Source organism: Lagenorhynchus albirostris, chromosome 3 (genome assembly GCF_949774975.1).
Source record: "Lagenorhynchus albirostris chromosome 3, mLagAlb1.1, whole genome shotgun sequence".
Classification (NCBI taxonomy): domain Eukaryota; kingdom Metazoa; phylum Chordata; class Mammalia; order Artiodactyla; family Delphinidae; genus Lagenorhynchus; species Lagenorhynchus albirostris.
The window spans coordinates 164427590-164451772 of NC_083097.1; the positions used below are offsets into that span (position 1 = coordinate 164427590).

The window sequence follows — 24183 nt, forward strand, 5'->3', positions numbered from 1 at the left end:
TGTGCTGTTCCATTTATTCGCAGATGTCACTCACACTGTGGTGGGCGGGGCCAGGCCTCCTCCCCGCCTTCCCCCCCTGTTGTGGGTTTGCTCCCTGGCCCTGCCCGGGGTTACTGCTGCGGGTGGCAATTCCTGCTGCTCTGGCTTGGGCGCTCCCTGGTCCCACTGCAGGCCTTTCCTTGGGGAGGAAGTTTTGGCTCAGGGCCTCTTGGGGGATCAGAGCCAGGGGCCTGCTGTGCTCTCAGCCTCCATTCTGCTGCTGGGTCCTGGTGTCTCGTGATGAGGAGGGGGCTGAAGATGGGCCAGGTCACGGGCTCAACTCAGGGGACTGGGGCCCCGAGGTTTTGGGGGTGGCTGTGACATTGAGAGGCAGGGCTTGGCCGGAGCACTCCATGTTCTCTGGGGCCTGCCCCTGCCCGCAGCCAGGGCAGCGTCGGTGGCAGCAGTCCAGGCTGGGCACCACAGCCATGTAGAGCAGCGGGTGTACGCAGATGGCCAGGGGAACGAGGCCCCGTGTTACCTGATGGGCCACGTACGTCCTCCAGCTCAGCGCCGCCTTAGCCTGGGCCGCACTTGCAAAGCCTGGGCAGAGGGCTCTCCAGCGCTGCCGGGCATACACGTTGAGCACCCCTGTGACGTAGTAGGGCACATAGGAACTAGCGTAGAGGGCAATGCCACTGGCCACCAGCAGCATCACGTGCAGCTTGTTGGCCGCTGTCATGCCGTGGCTCTGCAGCACAGCCTGCCCGAGGGCGCCGTAGGCCACCAGGCTGAGCAGCAGCGGCAGGCCGCAGCCCAGAGCCGCGAGCACCAGGCTGTAGACCCTGTAGGCCTCAAGCTGCTTGTCATCCGCTGTCCCCAGGCACTTGATGCAGGCAAGGGGCCTGTCCACAGTGCACTTGCCTTCCTGCTGTGGCCCACTTAGGTGGGAGAAGCTGAGCATGGGTGCGGCCAGCAGGGCCGCCAGTGCCCAGCCAGCAGCGCTGATAGCCCAGGCGTGCTTGGGCCGCAGTTGGCTGTGGGTGAAGAAGGGGTGGACAATGCCCAGGTAGCGGTTGAGGCTGATGCAGGTGATGAAGATGACGCTGCCCAGCAGGTTGCAGGTGAAGAGGAAGCGCTCCAGGCGGCAGGCAGTCTCCCCGTAGCTCCAGTGTTTGGGTGGGTAGAAGTAGGCGGCCAGTGGGGGCAGCGTCAGGGCATAAAGCAGGTCGCTGACTGCCAGCTGGGCTGAGAAGATCACGGCTGGGTGCCAAGGGCGATGGTCCTGGGTGCAGAAGCGGTACAGGGCCAGGCTGTTGCCAGCCAAGGCCACCAGAAACACAGCCAGCAGCATGGGCCACAGAAAGTCTTCCTGGAAACCGCTGAGGATGTGGTCAGCAGCCGCTGAGAAGTTGGCTGGGCAGTGTGTGGGACCTGGGGCAGAGAGCGTTCCTGCATCAGCCTGTCTCGGACCATGGCTCCCGCCGCCTTCAGAGTCGGAAACATTGTGACACCCATACCGGCTGTGCACCAGGAGCCCTTTGCGGGGCATACTCTGCTGAGTACTTTTCCACACCCAGGAGCGGGGGGCCAACCACAGCTCCTTCATACAGAGGGAATCTGTACGAAGAGGCCCAGAGGCCCAGAGCGGTTAGAAGCACAGAGTCCTTCATTCAGCCTCTCTCTCTGTCCCGCACCATCAAGAACCAGTTGGAGCAAGAAGCAGGGACGCGGGCTTCCCTGGTGGTGCAGTGGTTAAGAATCCACCTGCCAATGCAGGGGATACAGGTTCGAGCCCTGGTCCGGGGAGATCCCACATGCCACTGAGCAACTAAGCCTGTGCACCACAACTACTGAGCCTGCGCTCTAGAGCCCGCAAGCCACAGCTACTGAAGCCTGTGCACCTAGAGCTGGTGCTCTGCAACAAGAGAAGCCACCGCAATGAGAAGCCCACCCACCACAACGAAGAGTGGCCCCCACTCGCCGCAACTAGAGAAAGCCCGCGCGCAGCAATGAAGACCCAATGCAGCCAAATAAATAAATAATAATAAAACTAAAGGAAAAGAACCAGGGACGCATGTAACCCGGCAGTGACCACCCAGAGCCATCGGGGCCTGGGGTGGAGGAGAGGGAGCCCAGGTGAGTATCCCACCCCACTACACAACTCCCAGTCCGATCTGACAGTCGTCACCCCCTTAGTGTCACCCAAGTCCAGCCCCCACCATCTACCTGTTGGCTGCACTCGGGTCTCCCTGCTCTGGCCCTCACCCATCTGTTCTCTCACATCCTCCAAAGGGCACCTGAGACAGGTCACATCCCTATCCTCCCAGCCCTCCCCGGCTTCCTCCTCACATGGAAGAAAAGCCAGCGCTCACCTTTTCGCACAAGGCCCTGCAGGAGCTATCCCTCCCACCCCACCAGGGCTCTCATTTCCCACTCCCAGCTCCCTGGGACCGCAGTGTCCTGGCTGTTCCTTAAGTCACAGCCTGCCTCAGGGCCTTTGCACCGGCTGAGTCACAGGCAACAGGCATCCTTAAGGCTGTCCCACTCACCTCCTCCTGGTCTGGTCCTGAGAGAGGACCTGAGATCACTCTAACGTTGTGACTGCACCCTTGGTCCCCTACCCTGCTTATATTTTTGCCACAGCTTGTCACTCCATCTGATCACTGTAAGAAAAATCCCCAGAATGTTCCCTCCTGAGGGTGAGGCAGTGCCCTGCTACTGGCTTCCCAGTGCCCAGAACAGCACCTGGGACTGAGCAGTGCGGGGGGAAGCTGAGCTCTGCAGTTGACCCTTTACACGCCCCACTCAGCCTCAACTTTCCAACCTGAGAATTGGCCTGTTCCCAGTTGGTCCAGCAGGCTGGCCAGGAGCTCTGTGCGAGGTGCATGTACCCCTTCCCTGACCCGGTCGGCTACCCCACTCTCACTTCTGCCTTCCTATCCCATCCCTCTGCCCTGGGAGGAAGTCGGTCCAGACGTGATTCTAAACCCCTTCTCCCCTCTGCCCTCCAGGAGCCGGCCGCCTCCACCCCCATGGCCCTGGATGTGTGCCTGGCTCACAGCAGTGCTGGCTCCTCACCTGAGGTGGTGGTGGCCATGGCCCGCATGGCCTGCCTCTGGGTCTGCAGCCCAGTGTGCTGTGCTGCACACGGTCCTTTGCTGAGCTACTAGCAGCGCTGCTGGCCCTTCCCCTTCCCAGCAGCACCTTCTTCAGCCTGCAGAGCTGGTCTGGGCACACGCCTCACTTCCACCCCCGGTTTCCTTCCTCATGACACCCAATCCTCCAGAGCTGGCCCATCTGCTTGTGGGGGCCTTTGCTAGGCTGGGGGAGGGGCCCAGGATGCCAAGGCACCAAAGCAAGGTCAAATCTGCCCGTCACCCTTGCCTGTGAAACAAGGCCCTGCACCTCCACTGCCCAGGGTCGGGGAAATGGGCCCAGGCTTTGGGCAGAAACCAGGCCCCCCATTTCAAGCACGGACTAAGACTCATGAGAAATCAGTTTATTAGAGGGGGAGGTTAGGAAAACAGTTCTCCTTTATGAAAGGAAACCGAGGGCTGCACCTGGAGGCCCAGGAGATGGGGAGCCCAGGGCAGCATGTCTCAGGCCCCAATCTGGGGCATTCCACCTGCCACCCAGGCTTGGCCTCAGGCTACTCTCTTAGGTGGCCACGGTCGGCCTCGCCTGTGGTCCCGGGCAGCCCCTCTGGGTCCCACCTTGGCCTGGGCCCCCGGGTGTCTGCCCTTGGCCTTTGGAGGCCTCCGGTCACTGCCTCGGTCAGGCTTCCGTTCCTTTACCCGTCGCTTCTTGCCTGGGGGCCCGGCAGGCCGCCTCCACTTGGCTGCCTTTGGGAACATGTCTGTGGGAAGAGACTGTGTCAGGGCCACCAGGGCACAGGGACAGACAAGCCCATGGTGCCCAGCTACACTGACCCCTGCCTGCCACACACCCTCATCAGGCTCCTCGCCCACAGCCTGGCGGAAATACTCGGCCTCATCCTCCTCTTCCTCTTGCTGGCTGACCCCCTCTGCCTCTGCAGGGGCCCCGGGGTCCTCTGCATCGCTGTCCCCATCAGCCTCTGCCTGTGCCCGCTTCATGCCCACCAGGCTCTTCTTCCTGGAGGAGGAACACTGGTCAACGTGGCAGCCTGCGCCCAGGACCCCGCCTCATCCGCCTGGCGACCACACACCTGTGGGCCTCTCGCTGCTCTCGCTTGCGCTGAACGTTCTGGGCCTGCTGGTCCTGCCTCTGGGCCTTGAGCCGCAGCTTCTCCTCCTTGGCTGCCAGGGTGGCCTGCAGTTCCTCCTCTGTTTTGTGCACTAAATGGGAAGAGACAGCCACTGAGGCCTTCACCAAGATCCAGGTGAGCCCCCCAGTACCTTGAGACCCACCTTCGATCAGGCCTCAGACCCCGGTGCCCCTCCAGCCCCGTCCTCACCAAAACTGTGGAACAGCACGTTCCCTTCTCCTACACCCTCCTGGATCTTGATGAGCTGCAGTGTCATCCGAGGCCCGATCTGGAGGAACGGGGGAGGGGGTTGGGGGAGTGTGTGTCAGTCCCTCCTTGAGACTGGGGGAAGCCACCGGGCCTGCCTGGGCGGGGCCTCACCTCGGTGAGCCGCACTGCGCTCTGCTGGGCTGGCATGTTGCCGCGCCCTGCCACGGCCTGGGGCAGCACCGTGATGTTGTGCTCGCCGTCCGGCTCCGCTTCACTCTCGGACAGCCCTGCGCCCCTGTGTGGGGCACACACGGGGCTCAGCAGGGGATCCCGGGCTCCTGGGACAGCTCTGGGGCCCGCTGGCGTGCGGTGGCCCCCTGCCCCCACCCTGAGCCCTCCTCACGTGGCCAGCAGCTCACTGACGTCCTGCAAGCGACTCATGTTGGGGAACTTCTCCTGAAGCAGTTTCTTCATCCCACGACTTGCACCCACAGGGACAACTCTGATGCTACTGCAGGGGTCAGAGCGAGGGAGAACGGGGGTCAGGAGCCATGGGGTCGCGGGGCAGCTCCACCCCCCACACACCCTTTCCATGGTCCATCGGAGCGTATACTTTGAAACTACGCAATCACAGAGGCTCAGCAGCCGTGCTGTCATCAGCTGCAGAGCGGGGCCACACCCGCCACCCCACCCCACCCCAGACTCACTAATGGCGGAAATCCAGCTCCTGGGAGTCAGGGTTGTAGTTGATGAGAAGGCAGCGCTTGATGGTGTTCAGGTTCACCTGGAGGGGAGAGAAGAGAAGGCATGGCGCCACGTGAGCTGCACCCAGGCCCCACTGTGTGCTGGAGCCCGTGCCAAGCCCCGGCTATGGCTGCACTCCTGAAACCTCACAGTAAAAGAGCACAGAGTACTGAGAGCACTGCAGGGATGGATGGGGCTGCAGTTGGTGTCCATGGGCTACCTGGACGTTGGCTAGAAATCCTGGGTCCGAGGCCCACTGAGGCCGTCGACACCGGACTTCCTGGTGACTGGCATCTAACAAGGCTAATTTGAGATCCACTGGTGCCACGGATTAGAAGCAGGGGCTCTGCTGCCAAACAAATTTAAACATCTGGTTCTGCCTTCTTCTCCCTCGTATCTGACCTGAGACTAGTGACTTCACCTCTGTCAGCCTCAGTTTCCCCCTCTGTAAAATGGAGCCACAATACACGCTACTCTACTTAGACCAGCACTCAACGTGCATTTAGGAAATAAAGCACTATGGGCATAGTTTTCCACCTGCCAGATGGGACGGCAGCTCATGGAGGAAGCCTCTTGTGCAGTGTCACAAAACGCTATGAGTGGGATTCGACCTCAGAACCCGGAGTTCTCACCCTCAATGCTAGGAGGTGAAGACTGAGCAATCAACCCAAGGGCCCATGCGTGGTAACTGTTCCCTGGCCCAGCCCACCTTGTGCACGTTGATGGAGGGGAACAGGTTCTGGAACATGGTGGCCATGAGCTTCACGTGCATGCCGTGGGGGCCAAAGCTGTTGAGCACCAGGAGAGGAGGGTGGGCAAACTGCTGCTCGTGCATGCGGTGACGTCGCAGCGAAGAAACCACATCACGCACCAAGGTGTACTGCAGGACAGGGTGACGAGTGGATAACTGCCAAGCACACGTGGCTGGGGCAATCCCCAAACCCAGCTCCTACCCCTCGGAGGCCTCATACCACCTCTAGTCCTTACCTTGTTGATCCGGAAGGTTAAGGTAGGGCCTCCCGGGAGGCGTATCAGCTTCTACAGAAAAAAAGGATCAGTGAGGGTCAAGGTGTCCAACTAGGGAGCAGAGGGAATGCGAACCTCTGCCCATCTCTTCAGAGCGTTTACTTTGAAGCCAGAATCACGGCAGCTCAGAGGCACAAGGGGTCATCATGAGAGCTGGGGGAGGAGGAGGGGGTGGGGGAGTGAAGGGTGAGAGCATCCACTCACAAAGTAGACACTGGTCTCCGTTTTGCTCAAGATCAGGAAGTGTGTGACCCCAAGGGGCCCAGCCACTGCCACACAATCTTTCAGAGAGTTTTTCTTTCGAATCTGGAAACGATAAAAAGAAAAAGGGATGATCACTGATATCCCCTTATTGAACAAAGCCTATACGCTTAAGCTGTTATGCCCTTTCTTGCATTTAACCCTCGGAAGAAGGGGGGAGGAGAGAAGAGTGCAATGCTCTTGGCCTCTAGAGCCAGTCAGACTTGAATCTGAGCACCGCCTCTGTCCCTCGACAGCCAGCTGAGGCCCAGACAGGTTAAGTAACTTGACCGAGGCTTTTGAGAGAAGCCAGCCTTGCTGATTCCTGAGTCCCCTCTTAACCACCAGTCCTAGGCACCCAGCCAAGCTGCGCGCGGTTCATCTGCTCGCCCTCGCTGCTGCCACTCAAAGCCCTGAGAGGCAGCCACGATGGTCCCCATTAAGGGCTCCTTTCTCCAGCTAGGGAGACTGAGGCCTCGCGCGGTTTCGAGGATGGAGCCATCCCCACAGAGGACGGGGCCCACAGCGGGTGGAGATGGGCTGGGCGATGCAGACCTGCAGGCGGGTGGCGGTGAGCGGCTCCATGACCCGCCGCAAGTCCAGGCTGAGCTGTCGGACGCTGCGACCCGCACGGCCCCGAGAGAACACGAAAGAGTGCGGCTGTGCGGCATAGGCCTCGAGGTTGCGGAGGTGCGCCTGGGCGCGCGCCCGCTTCTGGTGCCGGGACTGCGGGGGCGAGAGGCAAGAGGTGAGCACTGCAGCCACCGCCGGGACCCCACCCGCGCTGCCCGCTTTCCCGGCCGCCGCGCCTCACCCGCCCCGACTGCCCCATGCCACCGTCTCTTCCTCGAGGCCTCTTCTGCGGGCTGTTTCCGGCGCCGCACGGCTCACTTCCGGCGCCGGCGAGGCGACTACGTGAGGCGCCGCTGCGTGATGACGTCACCACATGGGCTTGCGCACCAGGTCGCGGGAAACCTCGGAGGGGTTGCTATGGAGACACCTGGTGCCTGTTTCTGTGGAAACCGGGGGGGGGGGGGGCGGCACGGTTCGAAATGAGCCATAGGTTCGAATCCCGCCTCGGCCATTTCCACCAGCTGTGCGATTTTGAGGCACACGTTCTCCACTCCAAGGCTCCTAAAGTATCCCAAAGTGAGGATGATCATCATTTCCTCTCTGACCCGCGAATTAAGAGAGATGATGTATGCACAGTACTTGGCACACTGGCGCCAGGCACTTGAGGACCCGAAAAGGGGATAGCACCTTGGCAGTTACTCATTTAGGCCCCAGATCCTGAGGACCAGCTGTCCCCCGCGGGGGCCCTGTCTGCGGACGGGCTGAGGGATGGAAATTCCACATCACCTTCTGGAAATTCAGAGCAAGGCGGTAGCTTCGTGAATAATTCACCCCCTCCCAGTTTCCGCTCAAAGCCCCAGCCTTGGCCTCAGGCCTCTGGCTTCTTCCCCAGAACCTTCGGGTGGGGGGAAGAGATCCCCCAACATCTCTCTCCCTGTTCCATCTGTCTCTGTCTCCCTCTCCCCAGCTTTGAACTTGCCAAAAATTGCCTCCTTCATCATCTGTAAGTTTCCATCTTTCTCCTCTCTCTGTCTGTCCCTATCCCCATTTCTCTCTTCTCATCTCTATCCCCATCTCCCATCTCTCTCCCGATCTCCCAGACGTTTCTCCTTCTCTGTCTCTCTGACTCTCTCTCCCTCCTGTCATCCCCTCTCCTTGACTTAGGAGGTTTCTTCTCTCTCTGCTGCCAGTGGGGGAAGCTGGAGGGGGCCCAGCGTGGTGGTGGGGGGGGCGCCAGCCCAGGCTGGGAGCCCAGCCTGGCAGCCTCTCTCAGATCTGGGACGACCATTTCCTCCTTCAGCCCGGGAGGCCACTCGGGTTACTAGTTCAGGACTGTAGGAAATGGGAGGAGACTTCTAGTCGGGGAGGCCTTCTTACAAGTCGGAGACCCTAGCCTGGTGGGGGCTCTACGTGAGTCACTTTGTTCTGTCTGTTTTCGGCCCTGCAGGACCTGACCTGTGTGAGGATGTGAGAGTGTGAGTGGGAGATAAATGGAAACTTGCGCTGGGCTGTGGGCGGGTATCAGGGGCTCGCCGTGTGCCTGGTTTGTGTCTCTGCGCTTGCCAGTGTGTGACCATGTGTACCTGGGTGTGTACATGCCTGATGCAGATTTACAGACACGCTCAGCCCACGGGGTATTTTCCTTTAAGTCGTGGTGTGTGCGTGTGTGACCGCATTTTGTTTTTAGTTTTTGTTGTTTTTTTAATTAATTTATTTATTTTTGGCTGCGTTGGCTCTTCGTTGCTGCGTGTGGGCTTTCTCTAGTTGCGGTGAGCGGGGGCTACTCTTTGTTGCGTTTCGCGGGCTTCTCATGGTGGTGGCTTCTCTTTGTTGCGGAGCACGGGCTCTAGGTGCATGGGCTCTAGTAGCTGTGGCACGTGGGCTCAGTAGCTGTGGCTTGCGGGCTCTAGAGCGCAGGCTCAGTAGTTGTGGCGCACGGGCTTAGTTGCTCTACGGCGTGTGGGATCTTCCTGGACCAGGGATCGAACCCGTGTCCCATGCATTGGCAGATAGATTATTATTATTAATATTAATTAATTAATTAATTTTTGGCTGCGTTGGGTCTTCGTTGCTGCACGCAGGCTTTCTCTAGTTGCAGCGAGTGGGAGCTACTCTTTGTTGCAGTGAACGGGCTTCTCATTGTGATGGCTTCTCTTGTTGTGGAGCACGGGCTCTAGGCGCGCGGGCTTCAGTAGTTGTGGCACGTGGGATCAGTAGCTGTGGCTCGAGGGCTCTAGAGCACAGGCTCACTTGTTGTGGCACACGGGCTTAGTTGCTCCGTGGCATGTGGGATCTTCCTGGACCAGGGCTCGAACCTATGTCCCCCGCATGGGCAGGCGGATTCTTAACCACTGCACCACCAGGGAAGTCCTGTGACCACATTTTGAACACATAGTTGCTTCCTAAATCTGTGCTATTTCCAGTTGTGTCTTTATTTATTTATTTATTTTTGACTGTCCCACGCGGCTTGTGGGATCTTAGTTCCCAGACTAGGGATCGAACCTGGGCCCCAGCAGTGAAAGCGCTGAGTCCTAACCACTGGACCCCCAGGGAATTCCCTCCAGTTATGTTGTTGTAATTGTCTGTGCCGGGAAAATCCACGGACACACACACACACACACATACACACACACAGATTCCATCTGTCTATCTTTGCTGCTTTGTGCAGTGGTTTGCATGTCTCATTGGGTATCCGTGTGTGTCTTTGTGCTCTACTGTTATGTGCACACACAGAGGTGTGTGTGTGACTGTTGTGGTATATGTGTGTGAGTTCTGGAGCCGTGTTACCTGGGCCGAATACCGAATACCGATCCTTTCTTTGGCTGTGTGACCACAGGCAAGTTGCTCACCCTCTCTGAGGCTCCGTTCTCTGCTGTAAAATGTGGCTACATACAGAAACCAGCTCTGGTTGCTAGGATTAAATGAGATACAAAATGTAGAGTTTAGAGTCATGCCTGACAGGCTGCAGGTGCCGCTGATACTCGCTACTGTTGTTCTCTGTGGTGTGTGTGTGTGTGTGTGTGTGTGTGTGTGTGTGTGTGTGTGTGTGTATGTGTGTGTCTGCCTGTCTATGTCTGAGGCTGGGATCCACGCAGCCTCCCTGGGCCTGCAGCCTCCCACGCTCTGTGCTGTGCTGTGGGGGGAACGTCCAGGGCACTGAACTGTGTTATCAGGCTCTGGTGGCCTGGGCAGGAGGGTCTGGCAATTCTGCCTCAGTTCTCACATGGGAAATGCTAAATATTTACAGTTTGGAGCTCCTGGGCTCAGCATCACCACTCTAGTCCCAGGCTCTGGGTGGTTACCAAGCCTCCTCCCTCCTGCTCTCCCACCAGCCTCTCCCCTTCTCCAGTTCAGAGGCCCTGCTGGACCCTCAGCTCCTCCTCGGACTTCTTGTGTCTGCTGCGGGCCTTGCTGAACTCAGGGTCTTGGTTGTGAGAGGTGAGAGCGCAGGAGGGTGGGAGGGCAGGTGGAGGCTGAATCTGTCTGTTGGGAAACCTGGGCCTTGGCTTGGCTGGGGGACTCCCCAGACCTCCTCTTTACTCCAGGCTGAGATCCTGGAAGGCAGCGGATGTTACACACACACTAGTTCAAACGGGTTTGGTCCATCCCTGTTGTGGAGGGCCTGATGTCTTCGGGCGGGGGGCGGCAATGAGAGGTCCCTGCTCTGCCCTTGGTAGCTAGTGCTTGGGGTGTGAGTACAGTAGTGAATATGCCTTTCTCCAGCACAGAACCCTCCATGATTCCCGCATGACTCAGAGTAAAACCCCAAATCCTCCTCAAGGTTCACAAGGCCCTGCACACTTTGCCCCCATCACTTCCTCCTGCTCTCTGCCTCACTCATTCTGTTGCAGCCTTACAGGCTTCCCTGCTATTTCTTGGGAATATCAAGTAAGGTTCAACCTCAGGGCCTTTGCACTCGCTGTTCCCTCTGCCTGAATGCTCTTCCCTTTCTCTCTCTTCCTTCAGGTCTTCACTCAAGTGTCATCTTCTCAGTAATGTCTGACTCCTCTATTTAAAATGCACCCCCAGCCCAGGTCTCCCACCCCCTTCCCTGTTTTTCTACGAAACACTTACCTCTGGCCTACCCACCATCTGTTTTCCCAACCTGCTCCACAAGGGCAGGGGTTTTGTCTGTGTTGGTCACAGCTGTGTCCCCATCTCCTGGAACCGCTCCTGACACACAACAGGTGCTCAAGGAATGCTTGTAGAGTGTGTGAACCAGGCAATGTGTGTGACAATGAAGCCTGTGTGGCCACCAGGATGTGTGGGTTTGGAATATGGTGGATCGTGGCACGGACATGGCCAGCATGTGGACATGTGGAACATTTTCTTAATGTTGGCATGTGCACGGGGGAGGGATGTGTTTCCCCATCAGACAGCCTGCAAGTGTGCGAACCCCAGGAATGAAGACAATGGAGGCCCGCGTGTGGATCCTGCAGGGGCCGCGGGTTGGTTGTCACAAGTATACAGCTCACCTGTGGGAGCCAGGGAACACCTGGCGGGGGCGGGGCATGTGGGCAGACCCGGGGCATGTGGGTGTTGTGGGGTGTGTGTGATGCCTGGCACTGTTTTAGGCGCTGCGGACAGAGCAGTGAACAAAACCCAGGCTCAGTCTCTGGGAGCTTATGTTTTGGTGGAGGAATTCAGATCATAAACAATGGCAAACAAACAAGGCAATTGCAGAGTGATAAATGCTAAAATGAAATGGACGGACTGTGCTAGGGCGTGCCCAAGCAGGGGAGACTCTAAATGGGGTAGTCAAAGAGGGCTTCTTTTTTTTGAAATTTATTTTTGGCTGTGTTGGGTCGTCTTTGCTGCATGTGGGCTTTACCTAGTTGCGGTGAGCGGGGACTACTCTTCGTTGCGGTGCGCGGGCTTCTCATTGCGGTGGCTTCTTTTGTTGCAGAGCACGGGCTCCAGGCGCATGGGCTTCAGTAGTTGTGGCACACGGGCTCGGTAGTTGTGGCTCACGGGCTCTAGAGCACAGGCTCAGTAGCTGTGGCACACGGGCTTCGTTGCTCTGAGGCATGTGGGATCTTCCCGGACCAGAGATTGAACCCGTGTCCGCTGCATTGGCAGGCGGATTCTTAACCACTGTGCCACCAGGGAAGTCCCTCAAAGAGGGCTTCTGAGGAGGAGACAGCTGAGCTGAGACCTGAATAAGGAGAGACAGGGAGCTGTGATAAATTCAGGGAAGAATATTCCAGGCTGCGGAAACAGCAAGTGCAAAGGCTCTGAGGCTCGAGGGTCCCTTGTGTGTTTGAGGAACAGCCAGGCCAGGGTGCCTGAAGCAGAGTGAGCACGGTGGGTGGGAGGATGAATGGGAGGAGGGGAGGGCAGGGAGGGGCCTGGGCAGAGCATGCAGGGCCTTGTGGGCTGCAGGGAGGACTTGGGCTTTTCCTCGGAGTGAGGAGGAAGCCACAGAGGTCCTGAGCAGAGGAGGAGGGACGTGATCCGTCTTGGGTGTTCACGGGTATCCTCTGGCCACTGTGGGAGAAACAGAGCAGAAATTGAGGATGGAAGCCTGGAGACTTGGCAGGCAGCTGCTCTAAGGAAATCCAGATGGTGTCTTGAGCTGGGATCATGGGAGGGAGTGAGAATGGGGGGGAATGTGGAGGAATTCAGGGTCTAAACACAAGAGCTGATAGGCCTGGCTGATGGGTTCCATCTGCCATGAAGAGACATGAATGACTCTGGAGTTTTGGTCTGAGGACAGGGGAAATAGGGTGTCCGCTACTAGACTGAGTTAGTGAGACTTTCTCTTCATCTCCCCTCACCCGCCCACCCCCCCCCCCCCGGCCACCTGTTTCCCCATGGCTTCTGCTCCAGTCTCCTCCAGGTTCCTTTAATACATCAGGCATGGTCCAATCTCAGGGCCTTTGCACTTTCTATTCCCCCTGCCAGGGACCTCTTTTCTCCCAGATACCCCCATGGTTTCCTCCCTCACCTCTTTCAGGTCTTTGTTCAAAACTGTCACCTCTTCCAGGTCTTCCCTCCTCTCAAATTGCCCCTGCACATATCCCCATATCTCTTTTACTGTTTTTTTTTTTCTTTTTTTTTGTAGTTGTTTGTTTCTTTGGCCGCGCCGTGCAGGTTGCGGGATCTTAGTTCCCAGACTAGGGATCGAACCCCGGCCCCTTGCAATGGAAGCCGGGAGTCTTAACCACTGGACACCTAGGGAATTCCCCTCTGTCTTTTACTAAAAGTGCCTTTTATCTTTAGTACCTTAGGGCTGTCTAATACACTCAATTAATTCTAAGTTTATTTGGTCCTTGCTCACCAGGGCAGGGATTTTTGTGTTTTGTTCCCAACTGTATTCCCAGCGCGTAGAACTGAGGCCAGCACACAGTTAGCACTCAGAGAAGGCTTGCTGAATGAATGGACGAGACACACTGACCCGCAGGGCGCCTGGAACTCAGTGGGGAGGCCAGAGCTGGATTCTATTGGCGTATCTCCAGCCTCGGGACAGGGAAAGGGATGGAGGCGGGCGTGTGTAGACCCTGATCTACGCAGGTGTACACCTGTGCATTCTCGCGTGGGACCACATAGGTATGGCCCAGCTTGAGAGTCGGGGGTCGAGCCTGCGTTCCGGGGCCCCCTCCTTCCCGTTCATCCTCTGCCTGCAGGTCCGCCATGTCGGCACCCCGGCTGCTCACGATGCAGCTGCTGCTCTTGCTGGACGCTTGGTGGGCGCGCGCAGCCGCCCCGCGCTGCACCTACACCTTCGTGCTGCCCCCGCAGAAGTTCACAGGCGCCGTGTGCTGGAGCGGGCCGGCGGCTCCGCGCCCAACTCCGGAGGCCGTGAACGCCAGCGACGTGGCGGCACTGCGCGTGCGAGTGGGCCGCCACGAGGAGCTGCTGCGCGAACTTCAGCGGCTGGCGACGGCCGACGGCGCTGTAGCCGGCGAGGTGCGTGCGCTGCGCAAGGAGAGCCGTGGCCTGAGCGCGCGCCTGGGCCAGCTGCGCGCGCAGCTGCAGCACGAGGCGGGACCGGGGGCGGGGCTAGGCCTGGGGGCGGAGCCTGCCGCCGCGCTGGCGCTGCTTGGGGAGCGTGTGCTGAACGCCTCGGCCGAGGCGCAGCGCGCCGCCGCCCGCTTCCACCAGCTGGACGTCAAGTTCCGCGAGCTGGCACAGCTGGTCAGCCAGCAGAGTGGCCTCATCTCCCGCCTGGAACGCCTGTGCCCGGGGAGTGCGGGCGGGCAGCAGCAGGTAACTCTGAAACTATCTCCCTCCCCAAATAGCAGCCACTTCTTGTGAGCATCTTCAGTAGATGGGCCCCCTGAAACCCCATGCCCTTTTTTTTTTTTTTGGCCGCGCTGCGGGGCATGCGGGATCTTCGTTCCCCGACCAGGGATCGAACCCGTGCCCCCTGCAGTGGAAGCACCGAATCTTAACCACTGGACCGCCAGGGAAGTCCCAGCCCCATGATTCTCAGTTCCGAAATACAAAAAGCTCCAAAAACGGACCCCTACCTCTTCCCCAGTAACTCATTTGGGTCAAAACGCAACTGGTAGCTACTTGAAGTCTTTACTTATCTACCTAATATGAATACTCATAGGATCCTATAATCAAGCATATTATTAATATGTGATAAAGACCAAAGACCTCGTTGGGGGTGTTAGGTAATATAGAGGTAGACCCTGCATTACTGTTTCTAACTCCTGCTATATTATTCTAAATTCTGGATTATGTCTCACCTTAGGTTTTGAATAAGCAATTGTTGCTTTGTGACAGTACCTAACTTACAGGGTTGTTGGGAGGATTCAGTAAGTTAATAGTATTGGATGTACTCATATTATCCCTACTTCACAGAAAAGTTTGGAGGCACAGATCGGTTAAGCTATTAACACCAGAGCAGGAGTTTAAGCCCAGCTCTGTCTCTTCTTGACTACTAGAGTTAGGCTTGGGAAGATCAATACACGCCCCTGCTTGATCTTCCCATCTGGGTGCTAGGAGATTTACGAGCCCAGAGCGTCCTGGGCTAAGGGTTAGTGCAATCACATCTAACTCTCTTGGTTACCCCAGGTCCTGCCACCGCCCCTGGTGCCTGTGGTTCCAGTCAGTCTGGTAGGTGGCACCAATGACACCAGCAGGAGGATGAACTCAGCCCCAGAATCCCAGAGAGACCAGACCCTGAGACAGCAGGGGCCCTTGGCCTCTCCTGTGCCCTCAGGGCACCCTGCTGTCCCTACCAAGCCAGCAGGTAAGACAAGGGCAGGGCTGTTGAGGGTGTGAGGAGCCAGGAGATTCCCAGTGCAGCATGAATAGAGGGAAATATGAGTCAGGACTTTAATGCCAGATTCCTCTCATGCTGGGGGGCCTGGAGGAAATGATGCTTTTATCCTGATAATGGAACAGGGAGATATGGCTCTTACTTTGATAAACACCAAAATTCTTACTATGGTGTGAAAATAAGAGAGGTACTCTTACTTTGACAAGAGGGCAGGGGATTCAGGACTGCTACTTTGGTGAGAATTTGAGGGAATTCAGAGGGCCATGTTCAAGACCTCTATTCTGATGAGGAGACCATAGAAGGAGAATTTAAGAATCCCAGGCTCCACATTTGCTTTAGTGAGAGAAGAATGACTTAGAGTCTTATTTAGGTAAGAAAAGGGGTATTGGGGCTCTTATTCTGGAGAGGGAATAGGAGAGGCAGTTCGACTGTTCTGGTAAGGGGACCAGTGAGAATCAGGACTCTTACTCCAGTAAAGGGTTGACTGGTCCAGGTTGTGCCTGTCCCATATCCCTGTGCCCGCAGGCCCATGGCGGGATTGTGCAGAGGCCCGCCAGGCAGGCCATGGACAGAGCGGAGTGTATGAGCTACGAGTGGGCCGGCATGTGTTGTCAGCATGGTGTGAGCAACAGCTGGAAGGTGGAGGCTGGACTGTGATCCAGAGGCGGCAAGATGGCTCCGTCAACTTCTTCACTACCTGGCAGCACTACAAGGTGGGCACAGGTGGGTGGGGCAAGGCTGGGCAGGGGAAGGAGACCTGCTGCTGACTCCCTGACTTTCCTGCCCTGCCAGGTGGGCTTTGGGCAGCCTGATGGGGAATACTGGCTGGGCCTTGAACCTGTGCATCAGCTGACCAGCCATGGGGACCATGAGCTACTGGTGCTCCTCGAGGACTGGGGAGGCCGCGGGGCACGTGCCCACTATGATGGTTTTTCCCTGGAGCCTGAGAGTGACCACTACCGCCTACGGCTTGGCCATTACCACGGAGATGCTGGAGACTCTCTATCCTGGCACAATGACAAGCCTTTCAGCACCGTGGATAGGGACCGAGACTCCTATTCTGGTAAAGAGCTCTCATTCTGGTGGTGGTGGTGGGGAGGGAGTAGGAGACTGTTAGTGAGGAAATGAAAGGGGGTGGGGTAAGACTTTCCTCTGGTAAGGATCAGGATAAACAGGAGAGTGGAGGACAGGACTCTTATTCTGGTGAGGGGGTGCGGAGTCCAGATTCATTCTCTGATTAGGCAGTAAGAGTCAGGATTCCTGCCTTTGTGAAAGGTGGTGGAGGGGTGGGGGGAATAGGGGGAGGTATGAGAGCTAGGACTCTTATTCTAGAAAGGAAGTAGAGAAGATTGTTTTCCCTGATAAAGGAATGAGAGGTAAAGCTCCTAGTTTGCAGAAAGGGTGGAGAAAATGTGACTTGTACTTTGGTAAGGGGATAAGGAAGGAATTAAGGCTATTACTCTGAAGAAGGTATGGGGACAGAGGATGCCTGGCAAAAGCCTTGTACTAATAAGGTGCTGGTAGAGGCTTTTATTCTGGTGAGAAGACATGGATTCTCTCTTCCCTCAGGTAACTGCGCCCTGTACCAGCGGGGAGGCTGGTGGTACCATGCCTGTGCCCACTCCAACCTCAATGGTGTGTGGCATCGTGGTGGCCACTACCGTAGCCGTTACCAGGACGGCGTTTACTGGGCCGAGTTTCGTGGTGGGGCTTACTCTCTCAAGAAGGTTGCCATGCTGATCAGGCCCCTGAGGCTGTGACCATCTGTTCATCTGTCCCCCAGGTCACAGGGGATGTGTGTCCGCAGGAGCCCAAGTTGTCCTGGCCACACCTCCTTTGTGACTCAGTGTGGGCCGCGTCCCACAGACCTCTTCTCGTTGTGGATCTGCTCCCCAGGACCCTGAAAACCGCACCCAGGAATCCCCCTGCCAGCATCTTGGACCCAGACGGCTCCCCAAGGGCATTTAGATCTCCATTTGAGCTCGTATTTTATAACAACACAAAATATGCACAGACCGTGTCTGGTTTGCATCTGCACCTGGCAGGGGTCACTCCCCGTGCCCGCCCTCGTCCTCCTCCTTCAGGTCCTCCAGAATGAGGTTGTCCAGGTCTTCCAGGAGGCCCCCCTGGCTCAGGCAGGTGGCCACAGTGGAGCCACTGCTGATGTGGAGGTTGCTGGGGTGCAGGACTTTGGGCAGGTGGTTCTGCTTCCGACTCTTGGGGTGTGCGCAGGACGTCCCAGGCACGTGGGGCTCTGGGGAGGGAGAGGTTCTGAGGTCGTGGGGCTTGAGGCCACGGGGAGCTCTGGGAAGGGGAGGGGCTGAGGCTACAGGCTCTGGGGCCAGAGCTACAGGAAATTCAGAGGTGAAAGTCACAGGTGTTGAAGCCACAGGAGACCCAGGGACATGGGCGTCACCTGAGACTACAGAGGACACAACAGGAGCCAAGAACACAGAGACCACAGGGACAGAGTCCACAGGACACTGGGGTGTGGGCCACCAGAGTGAAACCACAGAACTTTATGTGAGGAGACATGGAAGGTGGATGACGCCATGGGAGGTGGGTGTTAGGAGGGGCAGGGGTCCTGAGTGACCTGGAGGTAAGGAGGCTGGAGGCCCGTGGAAGATGTGGAAGGAGGGGCCATTGCAGTGGGAGATGAAAAGGCCTCCAGGACGGAGGCCTTAGGAGGTATGCGGAAGAAGCAGGTAGAGACCTTGGTTCTTAAAGGCTCAGAGGTGTATGCCCGGAATGGGGGGGTAGGCCATGGGGACGCGCCAGGCCCTCACCTCGCCGATTGTAGCAGTCCTCAGCCGAGCAGGAGTGGGTGTGGGTGCTGCGGCGATCTGTGTCCCGGTCCCAGCGTGGAGGGAGGATCCGTGTCAGATCCACGGGGAAGCCGCACCCGTAGCAGGGGGACCGGGACCCCATCTGTGCCCAGCCCCTGGGGGCGGGCAGGGCCGTGAGGGTCCAAGGGCCAGCTGGGCCAGGGTGGGGCCAGGGCAGGGAGGGGCAGGGCTGGGGTGGGGCAGGGCCGAGGATGGGAGGTGGGGGTGGGGTCAGCGCCCTCACCGGAAGTTGTGCCCTCACCGGAAGTTGTGCCGACATCTCGGGCAGTGGAACTCAGCCACACCCCACATCTTATCACTGGGCACCGGCTCGTAGCGCTTCCGGCATTTCCTGCATCTGGACACCTGGGGGTGCGGAGAGAGGGGCAGGCTTGCTGTCTGAGGTGAGCAGTGATAGCCTGATGTTAGCCAGATCGAGATTTACACTATGGAAATTGGCAAACACTGTAAATCTGGGGGTGCCTCCGCCCCACGAGAGCCGGTTATTAGGCATTTACCAGAAGCATACCACTGGTCAGGGGGTTCAGAAGCCAGATTTGGGGTTGTGGTTTGGGGGTCAGGTTTGATTTCTGTGGTAGCTGTCAAACTGTGTAGTCAGAGGTCAGGCTCTGGGATAAGAGTTGAGCTTCTCAAGTTGAATGTCAAGTTGAAAAGTCCAGCTCAGTGGGTTGGGGTTAGGGTCTGAGATTGGGGTTGATCTCTGAGATTGCAGGTCCGGGGTTGGGCTCTCAGAGGCTGATGTTCTTGGGTCAGAGGTTTGGACACTGAGAGTGGGGCTTTGGAGTGGAGCCGGGACAGAACCAAGGTCAGAGGTTGGGTTATCACCTCCTTCCGCTGGGGCACGCGGCGCCACCAGACATGGTCACAGGAGGAGCAGGCGAACTGCCGGTCCACGGCAGGGATGAGATCTTCCTGGGCACGTTGGAACATGCGTAGGTTGGCTTCTGTTAGTGGCAGGAGCGAGGTCGCCACCGCCTGCAGAATGGAGACGGTGGTCAGCCCTCTTCTCCCCTTCCTGCCCCTACAATGTCCCTCCTCCTCACCTATGAACACCCCCATGGATGTCCTCCCTGCTTACCTCCCTGTCCCACATCCTGGACTCACCTGGATGTCCCGGTCCTGCTTCATGTCCTCTGGGGGGTCCTGGGTGGAAACACCAGGGGCAGAAACTGGAGATGTGGTTCACGCCTCTTTTCTGGGGGCGGGGCTTCTGCACGGGGAGGCAGGGTTCTGGCCCCATATAAGAGTAGAGTGTCCCTAACTCAGGAGGAGTTGATTGAGCAGCATACACTTCCTGAGGGCAGGATGTGTGACCTCAGTTGTCCTTATAGCAACCCTGGGAGGTGGGCACACCTGTCATCCCCATTGCTCAGACGGGGATACTGAGGCCCAGAGCCGGGAGAGGGCTTGCCTGAGATTACCCTGAGTGAGCATGGCGGAACAGGCTGGACCCCATGCTCCCTTCCTGCCAATGAATGCCACACACTTGCTGGCATTGTGACAGGTCACCTCTTTGAGGCCATGCTGCTTTAGGTTAAGTGCTTGAGCTCTGGATTCAGATAGATGCAGGTTGAAACCCTGGCTTCATCACTTCCAGCTGTGGGGGTGTGGCCAAGCCACTCCTCCTAATGAGGGACATCTAAGAGCCCAGGTTCTGACTCTTGGTGGCCTGGGTTCAAATCCCAGCTGCCACCTGCATTCAGCATGAACATGGTGAGTGACGTCATCACCCTGTGTCTCAATTTTCTCATCTGTAAAATGAACGTGATAAGTAATAGGACCTGTCTCACAGGACCTGTGGCAATGAAATAAGTCAACAGGTAATATTCCTGGAGTCCTGCCGCAGGGGAAGTGCTCAATCAATGATACTCTTGGCTATGTTTATCATACTCATTATATGTATAACTGTAAATATATAAATGTTAAGGGTATAATACGTACTTTATTACACTCTTTAACAACTCTGTGCTGGGTCTTTCAGGCAGGCCAACCGGTACGCCAGCCACCAAAGCCATCTAAGGGGCAAAGTGGCCATGCAAAGCCTTTCATTCATTCATTCATTCATTCACATGGGTTCCCCTGCCCCTCTCTCCTCTCTGATCTCCTGCTCATCCCAGCCTGTCTGTATGTTCCTTTTGTCATGCCACCCCTCTTCCAGGAAGACCCTCTCCAACCCCTCCCCTTCCCAGAGGTCACTCCTCCTTAGTCTTGAAGAACTTGGTACCACCTCCTCCAGGAAGCTTTCCCTGATCTCTTTGGCTCCTCTATAATGACAATCGTGATTCGTTTCACTGCTTAGTTTCTTGTCTCTGTCTTCCATTTAATACAGTCAGCATGTAATGAGCATCTACTGTTTGCAGGCTCCCTGGCCAGATACACGACTGAGAGGTGCATAAGTGAATGAGGCTAGACCATGAGTTGTGGACTGACAAGGCACAGAGGAGGCTCACCATGGATGAGCCTGACCCTTCTGTTCTCCCTCCCCTTACCACATCCTTTGAGGGGAGGGCGCAGTTTACCTGGGCATCCAGGTCATTACTCAGTTCCTGTCCATCTTTCTGCTTTACCCCTGGTGGGGAGAGTAAGTGTAAGTGAAAGGCCTTTGAAAGATCTTGTGGGAGTTTCTGGGCCCCGAACCCGATACAGACCACCCCCCAAAGAGATGATCTCATCGCCTCTTCCTACCCTCAGCAGAGACCACACCCCCTCCCCGCTCCCCAGCGGAACCCCCTGCAGGCAGGACCCCCGCCTGCTCACCGTACACGATGGAGCGCCCCACTCCGGTATGGTCGCTGCCAAACTTCCTCATCAGAGTCCCCGCCTTCTTGGAGGATACCTTCCCATGAAACTTCTCCCGGAGGCGCCGGACGCTCTTCTCCAGCTGGGGTGGGGAGACAGGGGCTCAGATGGAGGAAGGAGAGGCGCGATTGCCCCTCCCCCACCCCTAGGCATCCTTTTTTCACGGCCTGAACTTGACCCTTGGTTTTAGCCTCCGCACCCCACCCCCCCAATCCCTCTACTGCATTTCCTGGAAAAAGCCAAAGTCCCCACAGGGCACTGGGGGAGGGAGCGGACTAAGGCGAACGTCCCACGCTAAGGGAGGAGGCCGGCCAGGTAACCCCTGGCCTCTGACCCTTGACCCAGCAGCCCCCGCTTTTCCTCGAGGAGGCCGCATTTCGCTCTGGGGCATGTGGCGGTCACTCTCCTTTCTGAGGGAGACGAGTGCCAGCCTGGGGGAAGGTCTAGGTTTCGGATGGAGTCCCCAGGAACTGCGAAGCCCCCTCCGCGTCCCCCGGCTCCTCCCCAGCATCTCTCGCGGGCCCCCGGCCCAGTTGTAGCCTTCTCCTACCTCCACACCTTCCTGAGACATGGTGGCGGCGCAGGTCCCCGCGAGGGTCCGCACTGGGCGCTCAGCGTCCCCCTACCTGGGTGCGCCCGTCTGTCCAGCTGCCTCTCAGGGCAGGGGGCGAGGCCTCCAGGCCGGCTCCGCCCTTCCTTTCCAGCCCTCCGTTTCGCTTTCGATTGGAAAGAGGGGGGACGGGGCGCGCTGGCTCCGCCCTGGCTCCACCTCTGCTCTTGCGCCCCAAACCCAGGCGGGCGCCCCCGATCTGCACCCTGCGGCGGAGCGCGCAGACCTCGGGCGGGGGAGGCGGCGCGGCCTCTGCAGTCGGTCACATGTCCCCACGCTGCGCGGGGTCCGCGTCTTCACGTCCCTCGTGGGGGCGGGGCCGCATCTGAAGGCCGCGGTGTGTCTCCCGGTCCCCGCTAGCTCGTGCTCCCCCAGTCCATCGCTCTGTCCCCTCCCCTCCCGTCCCCTCCTCTCCCCCAGGAATCAGGCGCTAATTAGGACCTGGACCCCTTTCTCACTTTGAGCCTCTTACCTCGCCACGTCCCCTCTCTGAACCTCAGTTTACTCCTCTGTAAGATGGGGATGATGATAGTGGCTACATCCTGGAGTGTGTGTGTGTGTGTGTGTGTGTGCCCGCGCGCGTGCGTGTGCCAGGATTCGAGTCCCCGGGTAGAGCACTTAGTAGCTCCTGGCATGCTGTAGACATTCAACTAGTCCCTGGGCCACCTACTATGTGCAAAATATGAAGGGGCAGGCAGTTGGCGGGAAGGAGGAGGTGCTTGCTAAAAATACTGATTCCTGGTCCCTAGCCGTTCTGCAGAATCGGGCTGTCTAGGGGTTCCAGGGGATCTGCACTGTAAAACGTAAGGTTGAGAACCCCGGGGGGCCAGGACAATTTTAACCCAGCAAGCGGGGGAGGGGCTCTGTCCCAGCCTTGCCGCATCAGAAATGTCTTCTTGGAGGAGTCCTGGAAGTGTGACGGCTCAGCAGGTGAAGAATGGAGTGGGGGAAGGAAGCAGCTAGCCGTGCAAAACCCCCAGAATCAAGAGAGTCTAGCGCTTTAGGCCAGGGCTTCTCCACCTCAGCAATATCGACATATGGGGCTGGATGGTTCTCTGTGGTGGGGGCCTGCCGTGTGCATCGTAGGATGTTTAGCAGCATCCCTGGCCTCAACCCACTAGATGCCAGCGGCACCCCTGCCCCAGTCATGACAGCTGAAAATGTCTCCAGACGTTGCCAAATGTCCTCTAGGGGTGGCAAAATTGCATTAGGATAAATGACTCCTAAAACTTTTTCAACATGCACCTCTATCAGTAAAAATGTTGAAGCTCAACCCCCAGAGGGATATTTGTTTATAAATTATATACAAATACAGTTATACTGAGAGATTCTGTAGATCACTTTATAATAATGTATTTATTACATGATGATATTCCTTAGCAAACTTAACAAAAAAGATTAAAAAAATGTTCTAATGTTTTCTACTTGAACCCCAAAGTTTTGTTTGTGGGGTCTATGCAGCCCTCCCTGGGGTGCATGTAAACAGTTCATGGTTCTTTGTGCTGAGTGGTGGGATTTCGGGCAGGGAAGGGGTGGTATAGGCAGCACAGAGGACCTGGGATTTTATCCTGAGGGAAGTGGGGAGACATGGAGGGGCTCTCCCAGTATAGTTGCCAATTACTACTTACCCAGTGGAGGGGGAGGTCACAGCTATGTCCCACCCCTTGGTCAGGGTGGGCACAGAGCAGGCAGGAAACAGGTGGGAGTCTGATCCAGCCCCCACACAACTCAGGTCTGCTAGATTCTCATCCTAATGGCCACCACAGTGAGAGCTTACTCTGTGCCAGGCACTGTTCCACTGTGGACGCAGCGTCAAAGAAAACAAAGATCCCTGTCCACATAAAGCTAGCATTCTAGTGGGGGAGACAGACAAGAAACAAATATGTAATAGGACAGGAGAGAATACATGCCAGGATGAAAAATGAACTGGGGCAGGGGGATGGGTAAAGGGAGTTTAGGGGAGCCTGCAGGAAGTAACATCTGAGTGGAGACCTGAAGGATGTGGGAGAAGAGAGTTCCAGGTAGAGGTGGGAGCCTGGGACTCTTGTTACCAGGTGTTGTAGTTCTCTGTTGCTGCATAACAAATAATCCCCAAATGTTATGGCTTAAAACAATAAACACGTATCAGTTCCTACGGTTTTTGTGGGTCAGGAATCCAGCAATGGCTTTACTGAGCTTTCTGGCTCAGGGTTTCCATAAGGTCGTAGTCAAGATGTTGACTGGGGCTGCAGCCATCTGAAAGTTTGACTGGGGCTGGAGGATCTTGCTTCCGTGGTGGCTCACGCACATGACTGGCAGATGGGTGCTGATTGTTGGAGGGATGCCTCAATTCCTCCCTACTTGGGCTGTTTGTGCTTGATACTCCCAACCTGGCAGCTGGCCTCCACAGAGCAAGCAACCCAAGAGAAGGAAAGCCAGGTGGAAATTGTATATTTCCAAGACCTCACCTTGAAAGTCACGTAGCATCACTTCTGCCGCCACATCCGGTGCGTTAAAATTGAGTCACTAGATCCAGACCATGTTTAGGGAGAGGGGAATAAAGACCCTGCCCTCTCTCCCCTCCTCCCCTCCCATCTCCTGCTGGAGCCTCTCACTGGCTGCACCAGCAGGCAAGGAAGGTAAGGGAGCCAGTCATGCAGTTAGCCTGTCAGGGCACAGGGCAGGGGGAGAAGGGTGAGAGTCAATTCAGAAGGAC

General features: G+C 57.2%; 4 protein-coding genes and 2 non-coding genes across 8 annotated transcripts; 1 reads left to right on the forward strand and 5 right to left on the reverse strand.

Moving 5' to 3' along the window:
* Positions 1-3: 3 nt before the first annotated feature.
* Positions 4-3088, reverse strand: P2RY11 (purinergic receptor P2Y11). The gene is made up of 2 exons (XM_060145239.1): positions 3061-3088; positions 4-1413 (listed from the first exon to the last, which is right to left on the reverse strand). Exons 1-2 carry the CDS (start codon positions 3086-3088, stop codon positions 308-310), a joined length of 1134 nt encoding a protein of 377 aa, XP_060001222.1. The 3' UTR covers positions 4-307.
* Positions 3089-3466: 378 nt separating this feature from the next.
* Positions 3467-7334, reverse strand: PPAN (peter pan homolog). 3 transcript variants are annotated; one of them, XM_060145236.1, is made up of 12 exons: positions 7242-7334; positions 6983-7153; positions 6392-6493; positions 6149-6199; positions 5871-6041; positions 5125-5201; positions 4821-4928; positions 4589-4712; positions 4418-4496; positions 4169-4298; positions 3929-4095; positions 3467-3838 (listed from the first exon to the last, which is right to left on the reverse strand). In XM_060145236.1, the coding sequence occupies exons 1-12, from the start codon at positions 7257-7259 to the stop codon at positions 3627-3629; spliced, it is 1410 nt and encodes a 469-aa protein (XP_060001219.1). In that variant the 5' UTR covers positions 7260-7334; the 3' UTR covers positions 3467-3626. The 3 variants fall into 3 exon arrangements, with proteins under 3 accessions (XP_060001219.1, XP_060001218.1, XP_060001220.1); XM_060145235.1 differs by having other exon boundaries at positions 5871-6068; XM_060145237.1 differs by having other exon boundaries at positions 3912-4095; positions 5871-6068.
* LOC132518953 (small nucleolar RNA U105B) lies at positions 5008-5087 on the reverse strand. Its single transcript, XR_009540066.1, has one exon. It is a non-coding gene; the product is annotated as a small nucleolar RNA U105B (small nucleolar RNA).
* LOC132518948 (small nucleolar RNA SNORD105) lies at positions 6262-6347 on the reverse strand. The gene has a single exon (XR_009540061.1). It is a non-coding gene; the product is annotated as a small nucleolar RNA SNORD105 (small nucleolar RNA).
* A 6299-nt stretch (positions 7335-13633) lies between the features above and the next one.
* On the forward strand, positions 13634-17433 carry ANGPTL6 (angiopoietin like 6). Its single transcript, XM_060145242.1, has 5 exons — positions 13634-14209; positions 15026-15203; positions 15759-15946; positions 16026-16296; positions 16803-17433. The coding sequence occupies exons 1-5, from the start codon at positions 13634-13636 to the stop codon at positions 16991-16993; spliced, it is 1404 nt and encodes a 467-aa protein (XP_060001225.1). The 3' UTR covers positions 16994-17433.
* SHFL (shiftless antiviral inhibitor of ribosomal frameshifting) lies at positions 16749-21730 on the reverse strand. The gene is made up of 8 exons (XM_060145243.1): positions 21429-21730; positions 20837-20960; positions 20599-20648; positions 19184-19222; positions 18905-19054; positions 18321-18424; positions 18020-18174; positions 16749-17487 (listed from the first exon to the last, which is right to left on the reverse strand). Exons 1-8 carry the CDS (start codon positions 21447-21449, stop codon positions 17282-17284), a joined length of 849 nt encoding a protein of 282 aa, XP_060001226.1. The 5' UTR covers positions 21450-21730; the 3' UTR covers positions 16749-17281.
* Between the last annotated feature and the right edge of the window lie 2453 nt (positions 21731-24183).

Excerpts from the sequence above, each read along its gene's own strand:
- PPAN (XM_060145235.1), bottom strand. Across the intron at positions 6,200-6,391 it reads CGGAGACCAGTGTCTACTTT|AAGCTGATACGCCTCCCGGG; the intron begins GTGAGTGGATGC and ends TTTTTTCTGTAG. Across the intron at positions 4,497-4,588 it reads GCGCAGTGCGGCTCACCGAG|ATCGGGCCTCGGATGACACT; the intron begins GTGAGGCCCCGC and ends CCGTTCCTCCAG.
- SHFL (XM_060145243.1), bottom strand. The coding sequence starts at position 21,449 with ATGTCTCAGGAAGGTGTGGAG. Across the intron at positions 20,649-20,836 it reads GGGGCGCTCCATCGTGTACG|GGGTAAAGCAGAAAGATGGA; the intron begins GTGAGCAGGCGG and ends TCTCCCCACCAG. Across the intron at positions 19,223-20,598 it reads GTAATGACCTGGATGCCCAG|GACCCCCCAGAGGACATGAA; the intron begins GTAAACTGCGCC and ends GTTTCCACCCAG.
- P2RY11 (XM_060145239.1), bottom strand. The coding sequence starts at position 3,088 with ATGCGGGCCATGGCCACCACCACCTCAG. Across the intron at positions 1,414-3,060 it reads CATGGCCACCACCACCTCAG|GTCCCACACACTGCCCAGCC; the intron begins GTGAGGAGCCAG and ends TCTCTGCCCCAG.
- ANGPTL6 (XM_060145242.1), top strand. The coding sequence starts at position 13,634 with ATGTCGGCACCCCGGCTGCTCACGATGCAGCTGCTGCTCTTGCTGGAC. Across the intron at positions 14,210-15,025 it reads GTGCGGGCGGGCAGCAGCAG|GTCCTGCCACCGCCCCTGGT; the intron begins GTAACTCTGAAA and ends TGGTTACCCCAG. Across the intron at positions 16,297-16,802 it reads GGACCGAGACTCCTATTCTG|GTAACTGCGCCCTGTACCAG; the intron begins GTAAAGAGCTCT and ends CTCTTCCCTCAG.